Below are 22,299 nucleotides of genomic sequence, written 5' to 3'. Positions count from 1 at the left end.
AAATAGAAGAATTCTATTTCTCAGCCACACATGGCTTCTTCAGAACAGAATTATAACGCTGGCTATCAACCCATAAACTCCTGTCACACTGCGCCCTAAATTTTCAAAGGATCTGAATGCTCTTTAATGGCAGACTAAGTTTAGGTCTCAAAGGAAACCTCTTTATTCGGTATACGGACTGGATACTCAGATGTTTTTTGGCTTTATTCCTAGTGCTGATATACATTCCCGGTGGGTAAGGATATTAGATACTTTATTTCTGGATAAGTGAGTTGTTACCAAAATTAAAGTATACAGAAGACCTCTAATCTAGAATCAGACATACGCTATTTTAAAAGACATCCCTTGAGAAAATAAATGTTCCTTCTCAAACAGTAAACATTGCATTAAGGACCCATAATCTGATCCTTTTATAGCTCATAAGTGTGATAACTGGATTTTCACTCTCCTGTTTGAGATGTGCTTCCCTCAAACCTTGTTACATCAGCACATTACCTGTCTGATTTGAAAAACATAGGACCTATAATCTGTTTTACCTTTGTATTAAGGCTATTAGAGGGTACACTGGGTGCCATGGGACACAGACCATGGTTAAGACACAATTTAAGGCTGCTATGGCCTGTTCTCTCTCTCAACTAGCAACTTCGTCAAAATACCACCAAACCTGGAGCTGAGGAGTTCATTTGCAAAATCCTTGCTCCAGCTGACTGAAAGGGAAGACATATGGAGTGTGTATGGTCTGGTAAAGAAGAATACATCTACTTTAACTAGATCCATTTCTTAAAAGATATTTATTCTACTAACAACCGAGAACAGGAAAATTGGGTTAGAGGCCATTTCAAACTTCAATAATCTTGTGGTATAAGATTCATTTCTATCATCCCTTGTAGAAATTTAGTCTTAAATTAGTTCTATCCAACCTGGATTGCTCCTTCAACCCTTTCAAGAATTTTTCCATGTGGATGGGTCCTCTCTTTCCAAGACTGCAAGATCCTGAAGTCATGGTAAGATGAGTCTTCCCTTTCTCTGGTTCTCCTCTTCTGCTCCCTAGTATCCAGTCTGGTATTATGATCCAATGACGGCTTTAAAAAAATCTGTCTCAACTTTGCAGAGCACATAGGTGCAACCAGAATTCTCCACATATGTAATCTTAGTCCCAAACCAAATGAGACTCTGGCTAAGATAACAACTCCCTCAAGAACAGAGCTGCTGCAAACAGGGAGAAGCATTCAAACACCATCCTGGCATTTCTACCCACCTGAAAATTTCAATTGCACTCCACAAATAAAACACAAAGAAAACCACAGCTTTGTTCTGCATTTCTTCCATGGTGCCAAAGATGATAAACAAAATAAAATTTCTTCCAAGAAGCTATTAGAAAGACCCAAAAGAGAGAAAAAAGTTAATAAAATATATGTAAAGTTATAGAAATGTGTTATCTGAAATCTAACCCCACTAAATGCAAGGCAAATAGAAAAGATTGAGCTCGACCAGTTTAATCCTGCTCCAGTTCTGGAACAAGTAAAGTGCCCAAACCAGTCTTTGTGACTAGACAGGTACAGTATTTTGTGTGTGTAACTATATCATAAATCATTTCTTTAAAATACAGACACATGTTCAAACGCAGTCTAAAGAATACTGCCAAATAAACATTTGAGTTTATATAACCCAAGTTAAGAAATAGAGCACTACAAACGTGGGACCCCTATAAATAACTACTATCATGTGTTAATAATTCCATGGCTTTTCTTTTTTATCGAGACGGGGTCTCGCTCCGTCACCCGGGCTGGAGTGCAGTGGTGCAATCATGGCTCACTACAGCCTTGAACTTCTGGGCTCAAGCAATCCTCCCACTTCAGCCTCTCAAGTAGCTGGGATCACAGGTACACTGTGTACTCCCACACTGGCTAATTTTATTTTTTTGTAGAGATGGGGTCTCACTGTGTTGGCCAAGCTTGCTCAAACTCTTGGGCTCAAGTGATCCTCTTGCGTCAGCCTCCCAGAGTGCTGGGATTATAGGCATGAGCCACTGTGCCTGGCCCATGGCTTTTCTTTATGGATTACTGCTTGTGTATGTATTCCTGAACAGTATATTGTTTCATTTTGCCTGTTTTAAAACTTTTTGAAATTATTCTATATGTATCATTCTGTGACTTCTTCTTACTCAGGGTTACGGGCCAGAGACTCATCTATGTTTTTTGGTCTCGTTTTTTTTTTTTTTTTGAGACAGAGTCTCGCTCTGTCATCCAGGCTGGAGTGCAGTGGCATGATCTTGGCTCACTGCAAGCTCCGCCTCCCGGGTTCATGCCATTCTCCTGCCTCAGCCTCCCGAGTAACTGGGACTACAGGCGCCCGCCACCACGCTCAGCTAATTTTTTCTATTTTTTAGTAGAGACGGAGTTTCACCACGTTAGCCAGGATGGTCTCAAGCTCCTGACCTCGTGATCCACCCGCCTCGGCCTCCCAAAGTGCTGGGATTACAGGCATGAGCCACCACGCCCAGCCAAGACTCATCTATGTTGATGCATGTGGCTATAGTCCACTCATTTTCACGTGGCAAGACATTCCAATATATGATAGACATTCTATTCTTCATAGATATCTGGGCTGTCTGTTTCTGGGTTTTATTCTGTTCCCGTGGTCTGTGTGACTATCTTTGTACCATACAACGTGGTATTAGCTACTAAATCTTTATACTGTCTTGATTTCTTATAGGATAAGTCCCCAATTTGAGCTCGTCTTTAAAGAATATTCTCGACCCTTTGCTTTTTTTTTTTCCCATTTTAAAAATTGTGGTAAAATACACATAACAGCCGGGTGCGGTGGCTCATGTCTGTAATCCCAGCACTTTGGGAGGCCGAGGCAGGCAGATCACTTGAGGTCAGGAGTTCGAGACCAGCCTGGACAACATGGTGAAACCCCATCTCTATTAAAAATACAAAAATTAGCCAGGCGTGGTGGCAGATGCCTATAGTCCCAGCTACTCGGGAGGCTAAGGTAGGAGAATTGCTTGAACATGGGAGGCGGAGGTTGCAGTGAGCCAAGGTCACACCACTGCACTCCAGACTGGGTGACAGAGTGAAACACCATCTGAAAAAAAAAAATACACATAACATAAACTTTACCATCTTAATCATTTTTTAAGTGTTTAGTTGAGTGGTATCAAATACATTCATTATGTTGTGCAACCATAATCACCATCCATCTCCACAACTCTTTTCATCTTGTAAAATAGAAACTATGACCCATTGCTGGGCACGGTGGCTCACGTCTGTAATCCCAGCACTTTGGAAGGCCGAGGCGGGTAGATCACCTGGGGTCAGGAGTTCGAGACCAGCCTGGCCAAAATGGGAAACCCCATCTCTACTAAAACTACCAAAATTAGCTGGGCGTGGTGACGGGCACCTGTAATCCTAGCTACTCGGGAGGCTGACGTAGGAGAATTGCGTGAACCCAGGAGGCAGAGAGGCTGCAGTGAGCCTAGATTGTGCCACTGCACTCCAGCTTGGGCGACAGGGCGAGACTCTCAAAAAAAAAAAAAAAGAAAAGAAACTATGACCCATTAAACAATAACTCCCCATTCAGCCAGCCCCTGGCAAACACCATTCTACTTTCTGTCTCTATGATTTTGACTATTTTAAGTACCCCATGTAAGCAGAATCATCTAGTATTTGACTTTCTGTGACTGGCTTATTTCACTTAGCATAGTTTCCTTAAGGTTCATCCACATTGTAGCATACGAGAGAATTTCTTTCATTTTTAAGGCTACATAATATCCCATTGTATGTATGTAACAGTCATTCTTATCCATTCATCTGTAGATGAACACTTGGGTTGCTTGCACATTTTAGTTATCGAAAATGATGCTACTATCCTGGATGGCCCTCTGTTTTTTCAAAAAGCTTCAGAATTTTCTCCTCACATTCCAAAATTTTTTAGATTGTGATTGGAAATGTATTGAATCTACAGGGAAATATGAGAACTAACAATATTATAATATTGAGTCTTATAATTCAAGAAAATTACGTCTGTATATTTAATTTTTGTGCTCTCTATTCCTTCCTGTATCTCAAACAGTTCACTAATTTTCTCTTCAGCTATGTCTAATCTACAACACAAACTATCCATTAAATTTTAATTTTTTTTTTTTTTAGAGACAGGGGTCTCGCTCTGCTGCCCAGGTTGGAGGGCAGTGGCACAATCCCAGCTCACTGCAACATCGAACTCCTGCACTCAAGGAATCCTTCTGTCTCAGCCTCCCAAGTAGTGGGAATATAGGTGCACATCACCATGCCTGGCAAATTTTTATTTTTTTAGAAATGGGGTCTCACTATGCTGCCAAGGGTGGTCTCAAACTGCTGGCCTCAAGCAATCCTCCTACCTCAGCTTCCCAAAGTATGGGGATTACAGGAACGAGCCACCATGCCTGGCTGTAAATTTTAAAGTTTGATTATTGTACTTTTCATTAATACAAGTTTTTAAGAAGTACTGCCTTCATCTACACAAGGTGGGAGGAGACCACGTACATTTCTAACTAAGGAGACTGAAGGTAGGTTTTTCAGCTCCTGCCTAAGAGTCAAATTTCCCTAGTCTTAAAGCTCTTTATAACTTTGTGATTTCATAAGGATATTATAAAAAATGAAAAAGACCTGAAATAGTAAAAGTCTACTTTGGTAAATATCCCTGGGGTTTTAAATGTTCTTTCTTGTTCAGCTAAAATAATGCTATTCCTGTACAAATAGGTGTTTTTACTAATTGAGACTTCTTAGCAAAATGTAACATACAGATATGGTTTGGCTGTGTCCCCATTCAAATGTCAGCTTGAATTGTATCTCCTAGAATTCCCACATGTTGTGGAAGGGACCCAGGGGGAGGTAACTGAATCATGGGGGCCGGTCTTCCCGTGCTATTCCCATGTTAGTAAATAAGTCTCACGAGATCTGGTGGGCTTATCAGGGGTTTCCGCTTTTGTTTCTTCCTCATTCTCTCTTGCCACCGCCATGTAAGAAGTGCCTTTCGCCCTGCACCACAATTGTGAGACCTTCCCCAGCCACATGGAACTGTAAATCCAATTAAACCTCTTTCTTTTGTAAACGGCCTGGTTTCAGGTATGTCTTTATCAGCAGTGGGAAAACAGACTAATACAGTAAATTGGTACCAGTAAAGTTGGATGTTGCTGAAAAGATACCCAAAAATTTGGAAGTGACCTTGGAACTGGGTAACAGACAGAGGTTGGAACAGTTTGGAGGGCTCAGAAGAAGATAGGAAAATGTAGGTAAGTTTGGAACCTCGTAGAGATTTGTTGAATGGCTTTGACAAAAATGCTGATAGTGATATGAACAATAAAGTCCAGGCTGAGGTAGTCTCAGATGGAGATGAAGAACCTCTTGGAAGCAAAGGTGAACTGGAGCAAAGGTGACTCTTGTTATATTTTAGCAAAGAGACTGGCAGCATTTTGCCCCTGCCCTAGAGATCTGTAGAACTCTGAACTTGAGAGAGATGATTTAGGGTATCTGGCAGGAGAAATTTCTAAGCAGAAAAGCATTCAAGAGGTGACTTGGGTGCTGTTAAAAGCATTCCGTTTTAAAAGAGAAACAGCATAAAAGTTTGGAAATTTGCAGCCTGATGATTCAGTAGAAAAGAAAAACCCATTTTTTGAGGAGAACCTCAAGCTGGCTGCAGAAATTTGCATAAGTAGCAAGGAGCCTAATGTAATCCCCAATGCAATCCCCAAGACCATGTGGAAAATGTAACCAGACCATGTCAGAGGCCTTCACGGCAGTCCCTCCCATCACGGGCGCGGAGGCCCAGGGTCCCCGTGCTGTGTGCAACCTAGGGATTTGGTGCCCTGTGTCCCAGCTGCTCCAGCCTTGGCTGAGAGGGGCCAATGTACAGCTCAGGCTGTGGCTTCAGAGGGTGCAAGCCCCAAGCCTTGGCGGCTTCCACGTGGTGGTGAGCCTGTGGGTGCAGAGAAGTCAAGAATTGAGGTTTGGAAACCTCTGCCTAGATTTCAGAAGATGTATGGAAATGCCTGGATGCCCAGGCAAAAGTTTGCTGCAGGGATGGGGCCCTCATGGAGAACCTCTGCTAGGGCAGTGAGGAAGGGAAACATGGGGTTGGAGCCCCCACACAGAGTCCCTACTGGGGCACTGCCTAGTGGAGCTGTGAGAAGAGGGCCGCCATCCTCCAGACCCCAAAGTGGTAGATCCACTGACAGCTTGCACCATGCACCTGGAAAAGCCACAGACACTCAATGCCAGCCAGTGAAAGCAGCCAGGAGGGAAGCTGCTCCCTGCAAAGTCACAGGAGTGGAGCTGCCTAAGACCATGGGAACCCACCTTTGCATCAGCGTGACCTGGATGTGAGACCTGGAGTCAAAGGAGATCATTTTGGAGCTTTAAAGTTTGACTGCCCCATTGGATTTCAGACTTGCATGGGCACTGTAACCCCTTTATTTTGGCCAATTTCTCCCATTTGGAACGGCTGTATTTACCCAATGCCAGTACTCCCCTTGTGTCTAGGAAGTAACTAGTGTACTTTGATTTTACAGGCTCAAAGGCAGAAGGGACTTGCCTTGTCTCAGATGAGACTTTGGACTGTGGACTTTGGGGTTAATGCTGAAATAAGACTTTGGGGGACTGTTGAGAAGGCATGATTGGTTTTGAAATGTGAGGGTATGAGATTTGGAGGGGCCACGGCTAGAATGATATGGTTTGGCTGTGTCCTCATTTAAATCTCAACTTTAATTGTATCTCCCAGGATTCCCACGTGTTGTGGCAGGGACCTAGGGGGAGGTAAATGAATCAGTGCGGCCGGTCTTTCCCATGCTATTCTCGGGATAGTGAATAAGTCTCACGATATCTGATGGGTTTATCAGGAGTTTCTGCTTTTGCTTCTTCCTCATTCTATCTTGCCGCCACCACGTAAGAAGTGCCTTTCGCCCTCCACCATGATCGTGAGACCTTCCCAGACACATGGAACTGTAAGTCCAATTAAACCTCTTTCTTTTGTAAACTGCCCAGTCTCAGGTATGTCTTTATGAGCAGCATGAAAATGGACTAATACACATACCCACTAGACAAATAATGGGACCTTCCATTACCCACCCTTCAGCTTAACTATTCAATACCTGGATCAGAGAAGGCAGCACCGGTGACGTAGTGACTCCAATTGCTGCATTGATAGTTTCCACAACTGCCAGCATCTGGCAGAAATACATCATGTCAGCCACAGTATGGAATGTGTCATAAAAGGACTCTATAGGCAAAAATATACATTAAGGGTGAATCAGTTGGTAAATTCCAACAGAACTACTTCTCAAACTAGATTACTCCTTTCGTGAAAATAACTGTAAGAAAGGAATAACAAACAACCAGTCAGATTCGAATTTCTTAACTAAGCAGGAAGGGTGCAGGCCAATGGGGTCATGAATAGTAAGCTCTACCAGTTACCAGAAAGTTAACATGTACACCTTATATGCCTTTCTCTTTTTTTTTTTTTTTGAGATGGAGTCTTACTCTGTCACCAGGCTGCAGTGCAGTGGCACGATCTTGGCTCACTGCAACCCCCGCCTCCTGGGTTCAAGTGATTCTCCTGCCTCAGCCTCCCGAGTAGCTGGGACTACAGGCACGCACCACCACGCCCAGCTAATTTTTGTAATTTTAGAAGAGACGGGGGTTTCACCATGTTGACCAGGATGGTCTCGATCTCTTGACCTCGTGATCTGCCCACCTCGACCTCCCAAAGTACTGGGATTACAGGCGTGAGCCACCACGCACAGCCACCTTTCTAAATTTTTTTAAGAGTCAAGGTCTTGCTCCATCACCCAGTCTAGAGTACAGTGTCATGATCACGGCTTACTGCAGCTTCAACCTCCTGGGCGCAAGAGATCCTTCCACTTCAGCCTGTTAAAGTGCTGGGATTACAGGTATGAGCTACTACACCTGGTCCATACTTTCATTATCAGGTAGAAAAATCCTCTCCCATTACTCTTTCTTCTCCTAAATTTTATTACCTATTTATTCATCAAATAAAATTTCAGAATACTTTAGATCAAATTCTCAAAAATTTCCCATTGGCATTTACCAATGGAATGCCACTGGTCAAAGCCAGAATCCTGCTAAACACATAAATTAACTTAAGAAGAACTAATATCTTTATGATGCTCTTTTTATTCTGTTTTAGAATAGTTCATTTTAGAACGTATTTAGGCTCCAAAAGGGTGAGAACCCTTTTGGCCTTGCATAACTTTGGCACTGGAAGTATCACATCAATTTATTTAGTTGTTAGTGAACATTTTTACAAAAGGATTCTAGCCCAAGATGTGGCTCTGGCTAGCTATGGATGTGAACCATTTTTGACCATCTCTAGGCCTATATTTTATTACCTGTTAAATGGAAAGAATACCAGTCAGCTTATTTCACAAGGCCATGGGAAATAAGAGCTATGAAAGCACAACGAAAAGTAGAGGGTGCTGCACAAATGCAGGGGTTATTATTAACATCAAAGGCAGAGTGCTCCCTTTGGTGAATACTGGGCCAAACTACTGAGAAAGGGAAAATTAATCCAAAAATGTCTTACTTGCCTTTTCCCAAGATACAGAATCGCACAGTCAGGTTGACAAAGATCCAGGAGAATCCCAAGAATTGCACAAGATTATACATAAACAGGTATCCTTTCCTTAAGTTTGTAAGAGCTGTAAAGCAAAGCAAAGCAGTAAGCTATTAAAAGCAATAGTCCCAGCAGGAGACAGGTGTATGAGGCATATCTGGATGACTTCAACCCTTTTTCCTTCCTGAATGCTCCTAAGCTCCCACACAAATACCTGGTCCAGGTCCTCACCAGCCTGGGCTCCTACTCCCACAGAGAAACATACAAGGAACATTGCTCTCCAGCATGTATTTTCAGCAGGACTTCCTTTCCCAGCCTTGAAGAAGAGGTATACAGACATAACAAACCCAAGAAAAAAATATTACCCCTGGTGTGATATTATGATATGTGTATATGTATATATAGGTTTTCGGCAATGGTTTCTGGCTTATAACTCCCACAGCCCTTGTTACAGTTTTTTGTTATAATGTTGGGACACACTTTAGGCCTCAGACAACAGAATCTCCCTCTGTGACCTTCCCTGCCTTCCTTTCAGCTGCCCAAGGCATGACTCTAATCTGATTGTGGGTCCTAAGACCCTCATTCCAGAGAGGGTCTTGCCTCATACTCTGGAGGAGGGAACACTGCACAGAGAGGCTGAGAAGAATAGGCCTTGCTGGGTTTAGGTCAGACCCTTTTTGTCCAGTCACATTTCAACACAGTTCAACACGCTTCAGTCATGCCTATCCGATGAAGTCTCCATAAAAGGCCCAAGGGGACAGGGTTTAGTCAGCTTCCAGACAGCTGAACACATGGAGGTTCCTGGAGGGTGGCACACCTGGGGAGGGCATGGAAGCTCCGTGCCACTTCCTCCATACTTCCTCCTAATCTCTTCATCTGTATCCTTCATAATATCCCTTATAATAAACGAACAAATGTGTTTACCTGAGTTCTGTGGAGCCACGCTAGCAAATCAATCAAACCACAGGAGCGGGTTGTGGGAACCATAATTTACAGCCTATTGGTCACAAGTTCTGGAGGCCCAGACTCGGGACAGGCTGGGGGCAGGGGTGTGTCTTGGGGACTGAGCCCTCCACCTGTGGGAATCTGATGCTATCTCTAGGTAAACAGTGTCAGAATTGAATCAGAGGGCACCCAGCTGGTGTCTGCTGCAGAACTCATTGCTTGCTTGGTGTGTGGGGGAAAAAACCCACCCACTTGGTCACTGAAGTCTTCTGTGTTGATTGTTGTTGAGTAAGAAAATAGGAAAAAGCAGTTGAGTGTTGTAGTGTTGTATTTTTTCCATAACACCTGGCAAAAAAATGAGTGGCCATCTGAAGAGGCATTACAAAAAGGAAATAAAGATTTCCTCAGCTCCGGCTCAATTTTTTTTTTCTTTTTCTTTTTTTGAGACAGAGTCTTGCTCTGCCACCCAGGCTGGAGTGCAGTGGCACAATCTCGGCTCACTGCACGCTCCACCTCCCAGGTTGAAGCAATTCTCCTGCCTCAGCCTCCCGAATAGCTGAGATTACAGGCATCCGCCACCATGCCCAGCTAATTTTTGTATTTTAGCAGAGACAGGGTTTCATCATGTTGGCCAGGTTGGTCTCAAACTCCTAACCTCAGGTGATCTGCCCACCTTGGCCTCCCAAAGTGCTGGGATTACAGGCATGAGCCACCGTGCCTGGCCCTCCAGTCATCTTAATATAATCCATAATTTCTTCTTTTCTGGAATTTCTTTAAGGTCACTGAGGTCAAACTAGCTCAAAGAGACAGATACAGTAAATGAAAAAAAAATCCTGATATTTGGTTATATATTCACTCAACCAAGCATTAACTGAATACCTACAATGTGCAAGGTACTGTGAGAAGAACTACTGGGATACAAAGGTAGTTCAAGGCTGCCCTCAGAGCTTACAATCTAAAAACTGTAATACCAGGTGGGGAGTAACAAGTAATGTCTTGTGAAACTTTCAAGGTGAAAAAACGACATTAGGCTGGAGAAGTAGGCATCAAGCTAGTCTACATGGATAAAGCTGGTATCTAATCTGGGCTTTTTTTTTTTTTTTTTTTTTTTTTTTTGAGATAGGGTCTCACTCTGTTCCCAGGTTAGAATGCAGTGGTGGGACCATAGCTCTCTGCAGCCCTGACCTCCTGGAGTCAACCCATCCTCCCACCTCACCTCCCAAGTAGTTAGTTCTACAGGTCTGTGCCACCACACCTTGCTAATTTTATATTCCATTATGTTTTGTAGAAACACAGTCTTGCTACGTTGCCCAGGCTGATCTCGAACTCCGGCCTAAAAGATCCTCCCGCCTCAGTCTCCCAAAGTGCTGGGATTAGAGGCATGAGCCATCATACTTTGCCTGATCTGGGCTTTGAAAGATGGGCAGACTGAGGACATAACCAAAGCAGGACAATTTCAAACCAACATGCAGGAAAATAAGGCACATTAATTTTATCTGCAGCCTAAGATTCATGAAGATACAGCCAATTACAGAGTAAAGGAAGAAACAAGAGGCTTTGACAGAGTCATTGTTGAGTCAAAGGAGTAGGGTAAAGAAAAGGACAGTTCTTAAGAGAAGATCTATGGTGTTCAGATTTTGCTGCTACATATTTATTCCTAGGCTACAGATATTCTGCAAAGACATCTGGTTGGTCCTCAAATAATCACATTTAATAATGTGGTCAATCAAAAGCAGCCTAAGCCAGGCACAGTGGCATATGCCTGTAATCCCAGCTACTTGGGAGGCTGAGGTAGAAGGATCACTTGAGCCCAGGATCTTAAGATCAGCCTGGACAGCATAGCAAGACCCCATCTCAAAAAAAAAAAAAAAAACAAACACAGCCTTATCCTAAGACTCCAAAAAATGTCAGACTTCTAGCAACATTTAGCTAATTAAAAGTTATTTCTTCAAAACTACAAAAATCTATTACACTTCCCCACCATAAAGAACTTTCTTGTTCAGAAAACTTTATGAATTTAGGTAAAACAGTTAAAGCTTTACCTAACACCCAAAAAAATCCATATATTAGAATTTTTATCTACTTTTGAAGTTTATCCCTTTAAGACACCAAAACATTAATTTAAATCTCAAAGTGGCTTTTTTATGTTATTATTCTTTGCCTCCACTGATCCTCTCCCCTCCTCGACTTTCCTAAAAGAATATTCCCCTAAGGTAGTCGCTATTCAAATATTTTTTTAAATTCCTTCTCAAAAGAAACCTTATTCGGAATGCCGACACGTAACACTCAAAAGAGAGCTGCTCTGACTGAGGTAGACCTGTTTGTGTGATCTACTCCTCCAAAGCATCTCTGGGAACCCCCTGGGGCACCATGGAACACAGTTTGAAAACTACTGCTCCAAAACTTTCCCCTCCCTTATTTATGGCATGCTAGATAAGTATCACTAAAATTTGAAAAATTTCAACTTAGAACAAGTAAGAAGGACTTATTTCATTCTGCTTTTCAGAGGTAGTTTTACATAGACCTGCAGTTCTCCCACTAAGAATGTAAGCCCTTTTGAGTATAGGCGCTACGATGGATCCCTCTGGCTCTTAGTCAAGGGCCCAGCACAATGCTTGCCACACAGCATGACTTTAACAGATAGCTGCTGAATTTAATCTAACTACATCACCCAGAAGATAATACACTTACAGAGCTTCCTGCTTAAAGTGGTTAGACGGAAACAGAAATTGATTTGTTAAAGGTTAATGAATAGCAGGACTACACAGAATACTCTCCATCTTTCAGGCTGACAACCACACTTATGTATCGTACAGCCTTTGAGATTTCAGCTGGGAGAAAAACACCAGGCTGAAGGAGTGTAGCCTTGGATCCATGCAATCATTTCCACAAGTCTCTGCAGGATTTGGTTGCCATCTGCCATAAGGCCAGTCCAGGAATTCTTTCATTCTGCTACACTAGCCTTGGTGTACTCATGAAATAACAACCAAAACACAAAGGACACATTAAAGGTAAGGATTCTGACGTGGGTGGTGCAGACCTTAAGCACTGGACCTAAAAGCTTTTTCATAAACTCACCCACACAGCTCACCGGGATGAAATCATCAGCTCTCCTGCCACATCACAATTATCCATACTTCCAACACTAGCACAAGTTAACTGGTAACTACCATGGCAGCAGCACAACTTACTTTCAGGAGAGCCTTCGCTTTCCAGTCGGAGTTTATTTAGGCGCTCTTCTTCCTAGAATTTAGACAAAAGTTTTCCAAGAACACAAGTTAGAATTCCCAGATGCTTGCAAAAGTCCATATGCTGGCTGAGTAATCTGACTCCCTCAAAGCCAACTCCTCCAGTTGGGGTCAGTGCATCATTGGGAAAAATATTCTGGGTCATAGGGCCAAACGCCTGACTCCTGCTTACTAAGCAGCATTAGCATCACAGGTGCCCATCCATTGTTCACAAAATTAACCCAATGAGCTGGCTTCCAAACTGACAAGTGACCTTGGAATCTTAAAGCTGGAAAGGACATCCAGAAGATCTGTCGCAGTCAGAGAAATGAAACAGAAGTTTAAGGCAGGAGGTAGACTGCTATTTTATTTTTCAAGACTTCTAGAATTTTAGTATAATTTTTCCAGAAGCTAAGATCATGTTTCCAACATCACTATGAACTCACGTTTAGCTTAACAGAGATACAGATGGATCCATACAGAAATATTTACAGGTGTATGTGTATGCATGGGTTAGTATCCAAACATATATTTTCTTGTTCTGTCAGTGAAGAGAACTTAAAAGCAATGGCAACCTGGTAGCAATGAGCATACCCGGCACCCAGATCTTGGTTTCCAATGCTATTCCACAATAAGAACAGAGCTCCTTGAAGAAATGGCTGTTCCAGGGCTGGAGCAGGAAACATACATGCAAGATAAGCCTGGAGCAGCTTATAGTGCCAGAAAGTAAGGAAGTGCTCAAAAAAAAAAAAAAAAAAAAAAAAAAAAAAAACAGTCCCATAATGATGGCGCTTTCTCAAAAAGATACAAAAGCCAAATGAAAGATGGGCAGGATGAGGACATAACCAAAGGCCAGTTAGTGCCAAAGCTGGAAGAATTTGAGCAACAAAATAAATAATATTAGATTATAACTCAAAGTATAAAATAAATACCCATGTACTCACATGATATAAATAAATGATTGAATAAATAAATGGGAGACAATAGACATGCATAATTATTCTCCTATGCAGAAGAATTCCAAATAAATTATGTAGATACTCCCTCCATCTAAAGGACAGGAAGCATAACTCCCTGCTCCTTAAATGTAGGCTACACATAGTGACTTCCTTCCAAGGAGTGGCAAGAGGAAAATAACCTTATAGTGGAGAAACCTGATGAGCGTCACCTCAAGCCGGCTAACCCATGGTTAATATCAACAGTGATGTGTCATGTTGACAGTATGTACTTTTTTTTTTTTTGAGACTCTCGCTCTGTTGCCCAGGCTGGAGTGCAGTGGCGTGATCTCGGCTCACGGCAAGCTCCGCCTCCCGAGTTCACGCCATTCTCCTGCCTCAGCCTCCTGAGCAGCTGCGACTACAGGCATGCGCCACCACGCCCGGCTAATTTTTTGTATTTTTAGTAGAGACAGGGTTTCACTGTGCTAGCCAGGATGGTCTCAATCTCCTGACCTCGTGATCCGCGCACCTTGGCCTCCCAAAGTGCTGGGATTACAGGTGTGAGCCACCGTGCCCGGCCGTATGTACTCTTGATATGATGTGATAAGAATTGCACTTTACTTCAGTGGTCTTCTCAATATCTATCACCTTAGTCTAGTTGTAAGAGAAACATCAGACAGATTTCAACTGAAGGACAGTCTACAAAATACATAGCCAAAACTTCTTGAAAATCACGTCACCAGGTCTTTAAATGAATTTGTAACTTTGTAGCTATTCTTTCAGACCCTGAGAGGTATCTGAAGTGGCCTGAATAACGTGGGTTCCCCATGATTTGTCCTCAATGGCTAGATCCTAGGATCCTTACTAACCTTAGCTCTGAGCTCCATTTCCGCATCAGATTCATCCAGCCAACGATCAAAGTCAGGAGCCAAAAACAGTGGTCGCTTTTCCTGCTTCGTGAGTCTCTCCCACCACTGACTCACTTTCTTCTGTACTGTAATGTTTACCTGCCTCTGGGTCAGTTTGTAAACAGGCTAGGAGAGAAAGTGAAAATGTGAGAATGCCCTCTTCCGTTCCCTGAAGCAGCACCATGCCAGGGGCGCCGCACATAGAAGCTGCAGGATATATTTATTCTCCTTCTTTCTCTGGTCCTGCAAGTCCTGACGCAAAGGGAACATCTAGACCAGGGGTCTCCAACTCCTGGGCCACGGACTGATACTGGTCCATGGCCTGTTGGGAATCAGGCCACACAGGAGGAGCTGAGTGGTGGGCAAGTGAGTGAAACTTCACCTATATTTAGACTCGCTCCCCATCACTTGCATTATTGCCTAAGTCCTCCTCCTGTCAGATCAGCATTGGCACAAGATTCACATAGGAGCGTGAACTCTATTGTGAATTGTGCATGCAAGGAATCTAGGTTGCTCACTCTTTATGAGACTATAATGCCTGATGATCTGTCACTGTCTCCCATCACCCCCAGATGGGACTGTCTAGTTGCAAGAAAACAAGCTCAGGGCTCTCACTGATCTACATTATGGTGAGTTGTATTCATTATATATTACAGTGTAATAATAACAGAAATAAAGTGCACAACAAATGTAATGCATTTGAATCACCCTGAAACCATCCCCATCCCACCATCTGTGGAAAAAGTGCCTTCCACAAAATTGGTCCCTGGTGCCAAAAAGGTTGATCTAGACCAAGGGCTGGCATGGAGAACTGGTAAGGACATAATGTCCTTCTCTGATTCCCCCAGTGAATGACACAGGAGGATATCAGGATAAGAAAGGCAAATAGTTCCTGGTTAGGCTGGAGGGAACTAGCATGAACCTCCTGCCACAGCCACATCATGCAAGGTACTATGTCCAATCACCCTCTCAAGGGTACTGCATTCAATTACCCTCAGCTTATAAATTTTCCTCCCATGAAAATGACTGTCCTGGCTCAGCAGACCCTGGTTTTAGAAACACCTGCATCAAGATCAGAACTGTATTGGATCAGTTACAGATTTTTTCACAGGGGTCAATTTGGGGAGTCTTCCCAACTAAACTCAAATTCTTATAGGCCATTCCAGCTCATTGTTTGTCTACATGTCCTGTCCCTTTTCTCCAAAGGAAGCTCCATGGCAGGTTCTCTGCCCACTGTACCACTGGTTATTATTCATGCTTTCTCAAAACAACTGAGCACCTGCGCATGGAGATCAAGAAGCTCAAGCCACCAGAGCTAAGTGTAATTCCAGAAGCCAAAATACCCCATCTACTGGATTCTCTCCCTGCTTGTGAGAGAAGCTTCCTCAGGCTCTAAGGGACGGGAAGTTTTGATGATATCTGCAGCATTCTTTCTGAAGGCCAGCTGCCTTCGCCCTTTCTGATTTCTATTTTTCTCACCTGCACCTGTGGCAAAGTCACATGAAAGTAACCCCTGGTGGGGGCTTCAACCACTCTATGTAACTCTGTTCTCAATGGGTGCCATATTCCTCTGCCATCACTAAAACCAGAGAATATCAGAGCTGGAAGGAACCCTGGTGATCACTTAGTCCAGACCTTCATTTAACACATGAGAACACTGGAACTCGAAGAAGTGAAGAGACTTGTTCAAGATCACACCGCTAATAAATGGCAGGGCCCTGACTCAACTTGGGGTCTCTGACTTTCCCATTCCTCTGCAGCTAAAACCTGGGCTCTGTTCCAAATAAAAGAACTCTATTATTCCCCTTTGGTTTTTATCTTCTTCTCTCCACAAACCCTGCTCCCCATTTCACTAAACTACTGGTATTCATTTCCTAAAATGGGAAGGGAAGTGAGAAAGGAAAGAACATACCTCTGGCTTCACAAGGTCTAAGAACTCCAGATGAAATTCATAGACATTGTCTCCTTTGGCACCATGTCCTTGAGCTATAAAGAAAGAAATGTGGGTTACTGCAAACTTGAGCAGAGCTAGGCCATCCAAAAGCCAGCTTGGTGCAGTTCTTTCCTAAGTATGCGAATATTACACATTTTTTTTTTTTTTGAGACGGAGTCTTGCTCTGTCGCCCAGGCTGGAGTGCAGTGGCATGATCTCGGCTCACTGCAAGCTCCGCCTCCTGGGTTCATGCCATTCTCCTGCCTCAGCCTCCCGAGTAGCTGGGACTACAGGCTCCCGCCACCATGCCCAGCTAATTTTTTTTTAGTAGAGACGGGGTTTCACCGTGTTAACCAGGATGGTCTCAATCTGCTGACCTTGTGATCCACCCGCCTCAGCCTCCCAAAGTGCTGGGATTACAGACATAAGCCACTGTACCTGGCACGAATATCATACTTGATTGTAGCCAAAAGGCCAAGAAGCAACGTAGTCCACAAATCTTAATGGGTCCTGTTAAAATGTGTGGGGGCTTGTGAGCAGAACTCCTCAACAGCTAGATAGGCCAAATCTTTGACACAAGTTTATCTCCATATGTCCTCTGATGTCAGTTTTGGAGTATTTACCCAATCTTCCACTGTGACCCTGATGATACCCCATACAAATAACAGGCAGGAAAAAGAATAGAGAAAGCAATGCCAAAGGAGCCACATGGATATAAATTTAACTTTCACAATTACTTTGGCTCTAAATCTAGAGCAGACAAAAATTGGTGGGTGTATCATCTTGACTGCAGGGTACATGGAAATGCTGGGTTGTCTTGGACAGCTCTGAATCTAAAACCTCCCAACCAGGGAGAGAGAATGAAGGCAGAAGCTGACTCCTCCTTTAGCACATCCCAAATGGAACAAGGAAAAAGAAATACAATCTTTCGCAGCTTATGAAGGACAGGTGGAACTAGGAGGGAAGTACCTGAGTTGGCCAATGCCCCATCCCTATGCCTTGACATGGCTCCTTTCCCCAATTCTAGCTGGCACCATGCCTAGATGCCAGTGACTGCTGGACCCAGCAGCTGCTGCAGAACCACCCTTCCACTCTCCTCTCTGATTCATTTACCATTTGGTTCCCTTCTGGGACTCTCTTTCCTTATCTGATCATATGTAGACTAATAACCTGCCTAATATTCGCTACAGGTAGCAATTATTCTCTGTGACGATAAATTCCTTAAGGTAGGACAGTATATAAGGTCTAAGTGGCAAGATATGCTTTTATCACTTTAAATTTCATGTAAATGTATATAATTCCCAAAAAACCTGAGCTGAGTGGTGACTACTCTCATCTTGAAAAGCAGATACAAAAGCCAGGCTGTACTTTCATGCAAGTATATTACAGTAGATGGAATTTCACATGAAGCAGAAACTCTTTATGCTCCAATAATCCCAGGAACTGGAACAGAGAGCAGACAGAATCCTACCCCACTGGGTGACAGTGAATGGAAATCCCAACCTCTCCAGTAGAGCAGTAAATCTGCTGAGGGACTGAGGAGAAGGCAGATAGAGGCAGATTCACAGAATCAGAGACTGTCAGAGCTGAAAAGGCCTGAGACATCATCTAGAGTGTAGTGTTTCTCAAACTGGTCTGCTAATCTAGTATCAGGGAGCCACAAAGTCTCATCAAGAAAATTTCTTAGGAATGGTGAGAAGGGATGTAATAAATAATTATTATTTTTTTAAATGTTTAAAAAAATATTTAAAAAAAACAAAAACAAAAACAAAAAACAAAAAACAGGCACGGTGGCTCATGCCTGTAATCCCAGCACTTTGAGAGGCCGAGGTGGGCAGATCACTTGAGGTCAGGAGTTCGAGACCAGCCTGGACAACATAGTGAAACCCTGTCTCTACTAAAAATACAAAAATTAGCTGAGCGTGGTGGCGGATGCCTGTAATCCCAGCTACTCGGGAGACTGAGGCACGAGAATCACTTGAACCCAGGAGGCGGAGGTTGCACTGAGCCAAAATCATGCCACTGCATTCCAGCCTGGGTGATAGAGCAAGACTCAATCTCAAAATAAATAAATAAATAAATTTTCTATTTTACGTTTTCATAATAATCTTTTTTTTTTTAAAGCAGCATATTCTGGATCATCTAGATGGCCACTTCATAATCAAGTACTGCCATGCAATCAGTAGCTGTATGTGTGTCTGTATTCACAGCTGCAGTGGAGCCAAATATCACTTAAAGTGACCATATTTAATTCTTCACGTTTCTCAATCTCGGGTCCATGAGCCCTTGAGAGTCCTGTGGAAACATTCTTAGGTGTCCACGGGTCCTCGAGTTTGAGAAACACAGATTAAAACCCAGCATCTTCATTGTACAGGTCCAGAGAAGTCAATAACTTGTCCAAGATAGTGGCAGAATTAGAGCTAGAAGACACGTCTCCTGATTTCTAACCCAGGATTCTGTTTTTTTTTTTTTTTCCTTCACTGTATCTACTGCCTCTCCATGGGGGAAACAGGATTTTAAACCAATTCTTTGACTTTTCTAATCATATATTTCAAAACAATTTAGCTTACCTCATGAGGATCAGAGGCGTGAACATCAGCAAAAAACAAGTAAGACATACATTTTTTTTAAAAAAGGGAAACCACCACCACACCTCCTTAACTGTGTATAGAGATGGGAGCATTTGCTGGGATACTGACCTTTGAAATGCAGCACATTTTCAGTGATGCTGATGGCAGGGTTCTGTGAAAAGAGACCAAGGATGCAAGAAGGCATTTTAATGAAGAGAAAAAATGAGATTAAACAAGGGGCTTCTTCCCCTCATCCCTCTCCCATAAGGACTCAACCTCCTACTCTGTGCCTCCCCCAGAAATATATTTAGTCATTTATTCACATCTCTGTAGGCTTTCTCTATGTCTGTCTGTACCTATCTAAGACTGCAGACTCCTGCAAGAAGGACCCTAACCTGCTCTAACTGTGCAAACAATCAAGTACTGAATTAGTCCATTCTGAAAATGGCCAGTCATGCAAGGTGCTATGTGAGATATGACATGGGAATACAGAGATCTCCAGGACTCAATCCCTGAGCTGTAGAACAGAGGATCCAGTGGGACAGATGAGGCACTTTCTGTGAGAAGATATCAAATAGTTATTAAGAAACATATGGTCAAGACGAAAAGGGTGGTAAAAGGCAGTGAGTGTTAGCAGAGTTAGGAGAGAGGGAGAGCACAACAGGAATAGAGTGGTGGGGAAAAGCTTCACCAAAGGTGAGACCTGTACTGCAACCTGAATGATAAATTAATTCCAACAGGTAGAGGGAAGGGCAGAGGATTGCAGGTGGTGAATGAAAATGAAACACGCTGTGCCTGTGTCTCTAACTTAGAGGCTCCAGACTCTCTTAACCCCCAAAGGAAACAAGACTCGGGAGAGGTCAAAATTCTCCAGGCTGCTCATTGATTCCCAGAAGTTGCTACATACCTTCAATTTAGCATCATAATGTAAAGTGAAACTACTTAACACTTTTTCCAGTGGATGAGAAACAACCCAACTCCTACTTCCAGCTCAAGGTTTACAAGCAAGAGGCAGCTCCTTCCCAGTGTCACGGTGTTTGTTTTTCTTCTGTGGGCTTAGCTTTCTGTGTTCCCCAACTACAGCTGTCATCTGACCACAACCTCATGAGATTCCAAGCCAGAACAACCCCACAGAGCCCCTCCTGAAGTCCTAACCCATAGAAACTGTGAGAGACAATAAACGACTATTGTTGCTTTAAGCCACTACATATTGGGTGATTTGTTATGTAGCAACAGATTAACAAATAATTATTAACTGCAATTATTTATTTAAATGCTTGGTAGAACTTCCAGGTGAAGCCATTTAGACCTGCAAGTTTCCCTGTGGGAAGATTTTTGACTACTGAATCCATGTATTTAATGGTTATTGGGCTATCCAGGTTTTCTATCTCTTTTATAGAAACTGTCTTTATTTCTTGGAATTTATCCATTTTATCTGATATGAACTTGTTTAATATTTTCTTTCTTTTTTTTGAAAAATTCACCCAGGCTGGAGTGCAATGGCTCAGTCTCGGCTCACCGTAACCTCTGCCTCCCAGGTTCAGGCGATTCTCCTGCCTCAGCCTCCTGAGTAGCTGGTATTACAGGCGACTGCCATCATGCCCGGCTAATTTTTGTATTTTTGCAGAGACGAGGTTTCACCATGTTGGCCAGGCTAGTCTTGAACTCCTGACCTCAGGTGATCTGCCTGCCTCGGCCTCCCAAAGTGCTGGGATTACAGGCATGAGCTACTGTGTCCAGCCTAGATGCATATAACTTAATATTGTTGTATCTTCCTGGTAAATTGAAACCTTATCATTATGAACTGCCCTTTTTATCTCTAAAAATACACTTGTGCCTAAAAGTCTATTTTGTGTGATATCAGCATAGCTACTACAGAGGATCGATCTGCATTTGCTTCTGCCAGGGACCTAGGGGTCCTACCAGTTGAGGCCACTTTAAACTAAATTCATGGCTTGAGGGTTCTCAAGTTTAGAGTTTTGGTTCTCCTAAATTGTGTGAATTTGGGCTACATAACCTTTGAGAGCCAACTTACAGTTTTAACTTCTCAAGGACCTTTTCTTCTATTAATACTTAGCTAAGTGTTAAGGCAACTGGAGACAGGCAGATGGAATGGGCTTATTTCTAGTTCATCCTAACCCTAAGTGTATAGTCCTCTCTGAAATACGGTTTATGGAGAAGATTTCCTATTACATGTTACACCTTTGGTGGGTCTTGGGCTTTGATCTTTTTTTTTTTTTTTTTTTTTTTGAGATGGAATCTCGCTCTGTCACCCAGGCTGGAGTACAGTGGCGCCATCTCAATTCACTGCAACCTCCACCTCCCAGGCTCAAGCGATTCTTCTGCTTCAGCCTCCTGAGCAGCTGGGATTACAGGTGTGCGCCACCACACCCAGCTAATTTTTTTTTTTTTTTTTTTTTTCCAGCAGAGATGGGATTACACCATATTGGTCAGGCTGGTCTCAAACTCCTGACATTGTGATCCGCCCACCTCGGCCTCCCAAAGTGCTGGGACTACAGCCGTGAGCCACCGCACCAGGCTGGGTTTGACCTTACTTCTATTGCCTGCGCCCTGTTGGGCTGTCAAAACCAAAGTTCAAGTTCACTTAGTTGAGCAAATGTTCGCAAGGCAAAAGCAGTTTCCACGTTCAGCTTATCTGAGTTCCCAATTTCATTTCTACCTTGTTAACTTTTCGATGTTTTTAAGACATTTTTATTCAACACTTTTAGTTGTTTTTATTAGAAAGCTCAATCTACACAACCTAGCCCATCTCTTACAAGAAAAGAAACTGTGCCTTTGCTTATGAAAGGAGGAATGAACAGCCAGGCCTGGTGCCATGCACCTATAGTCCCAGCTACCGGGGAGGCTGAAGTGGGAGAATCATTTGAACCCAGGGGTTCAAATGCAGCTAGGGGAACATACATAGCAAGTAGTCAGACCCTGTCTCTAATTCTTTTAAAAAATAAAAAGAGAAAGAGAGTGGCTGGGCAAGGTAGCTCATGCCTATAATCCCAACACTTCGGGAGGCCTACGCAGGAAGATCACTTGAGCCCAGGAGTTCAAGACCAGCCTGAACAACATAGACCGTCTCTACAAAAATAAAAAAATTAGCCAAGTGTGGTGGCACATGCCTGCGGTCCCAGCTACTTGGGAGGCTAAGCTGGGAGG

The 22,299-nt window shown here is 43.1% G+C and overlaps 1 protein-coding gene and 1 non-coding gene across 2 annotated transcripts in view; one reads left to right on the top strand and one right to left on the bottom strand.

The window, feature by feature from the left end:
• The window catches only part of HACD3 (3-hydroxyacyl-CoA dehydratase 3), a 47,372-nt gene that overhangs the window by 6,824 nt on the left and 18,249 nt on the right, over positions 1–22,299 (bottom strand). Inside the window, exons 2-8 of the mRNA XM_003827985.5 lie at positions 19,261–19,303; positions 16,541–16,614; positions 14,590–14,754; positions 12,747–12,798; positions 8,585–8,695; positions 7,130–7,257; positions 1,259–1,371 (exon numbers count right to left, since the gene is read on the bottom strand). Of these exons, the coding sequence (XP_003828033.1) occupies positions 1,259–1,371; positions 7,130–7,257; positions 8,585–8,695; positions 12,747–12,798; positions 14,590–14,754; positions 16,541–16,614; positions 19,261–19,303 (686 nt within the window). The remainder of the gene's footprint in view (positions 1–1,258; positions 1,372–7,129; positions 7,258–8,584; positions 8,696–12,746; positions 12,799–14,589; positions 14,755–16,540; positions 16,615–19,260; positions 19,304–22,299) is intronic.
• On the top strand, positions 405–505 carry LOC112437364 (small nucleolar RNA U13). Its single transcript, XR_003025985.1, has one exon. It is a non-coding gene; the product is annotated as a small nucleolar RNA U13 (small nucleolar RNA).

This window comes from Pan paniscus, chromosome 16, assembly GCF_029289425.2.
Source record: "Pan paniscus chromosome 16, NHGRI_mPanPan1-v2.0_pri, whole genome shotgun sequence".
NCBI classification, from domain to species: domain Eukaryota; kingdom Metazoa; phylum Chordata; class Mammalia; order Primates; family Hominidae; genus Pan; species Pan paniscus.
The sequence above is the reverse complement of the archived record's forward strand: the minus strand, read 5'-3'. Positions and strand labels throughout refer to the sequence as shown.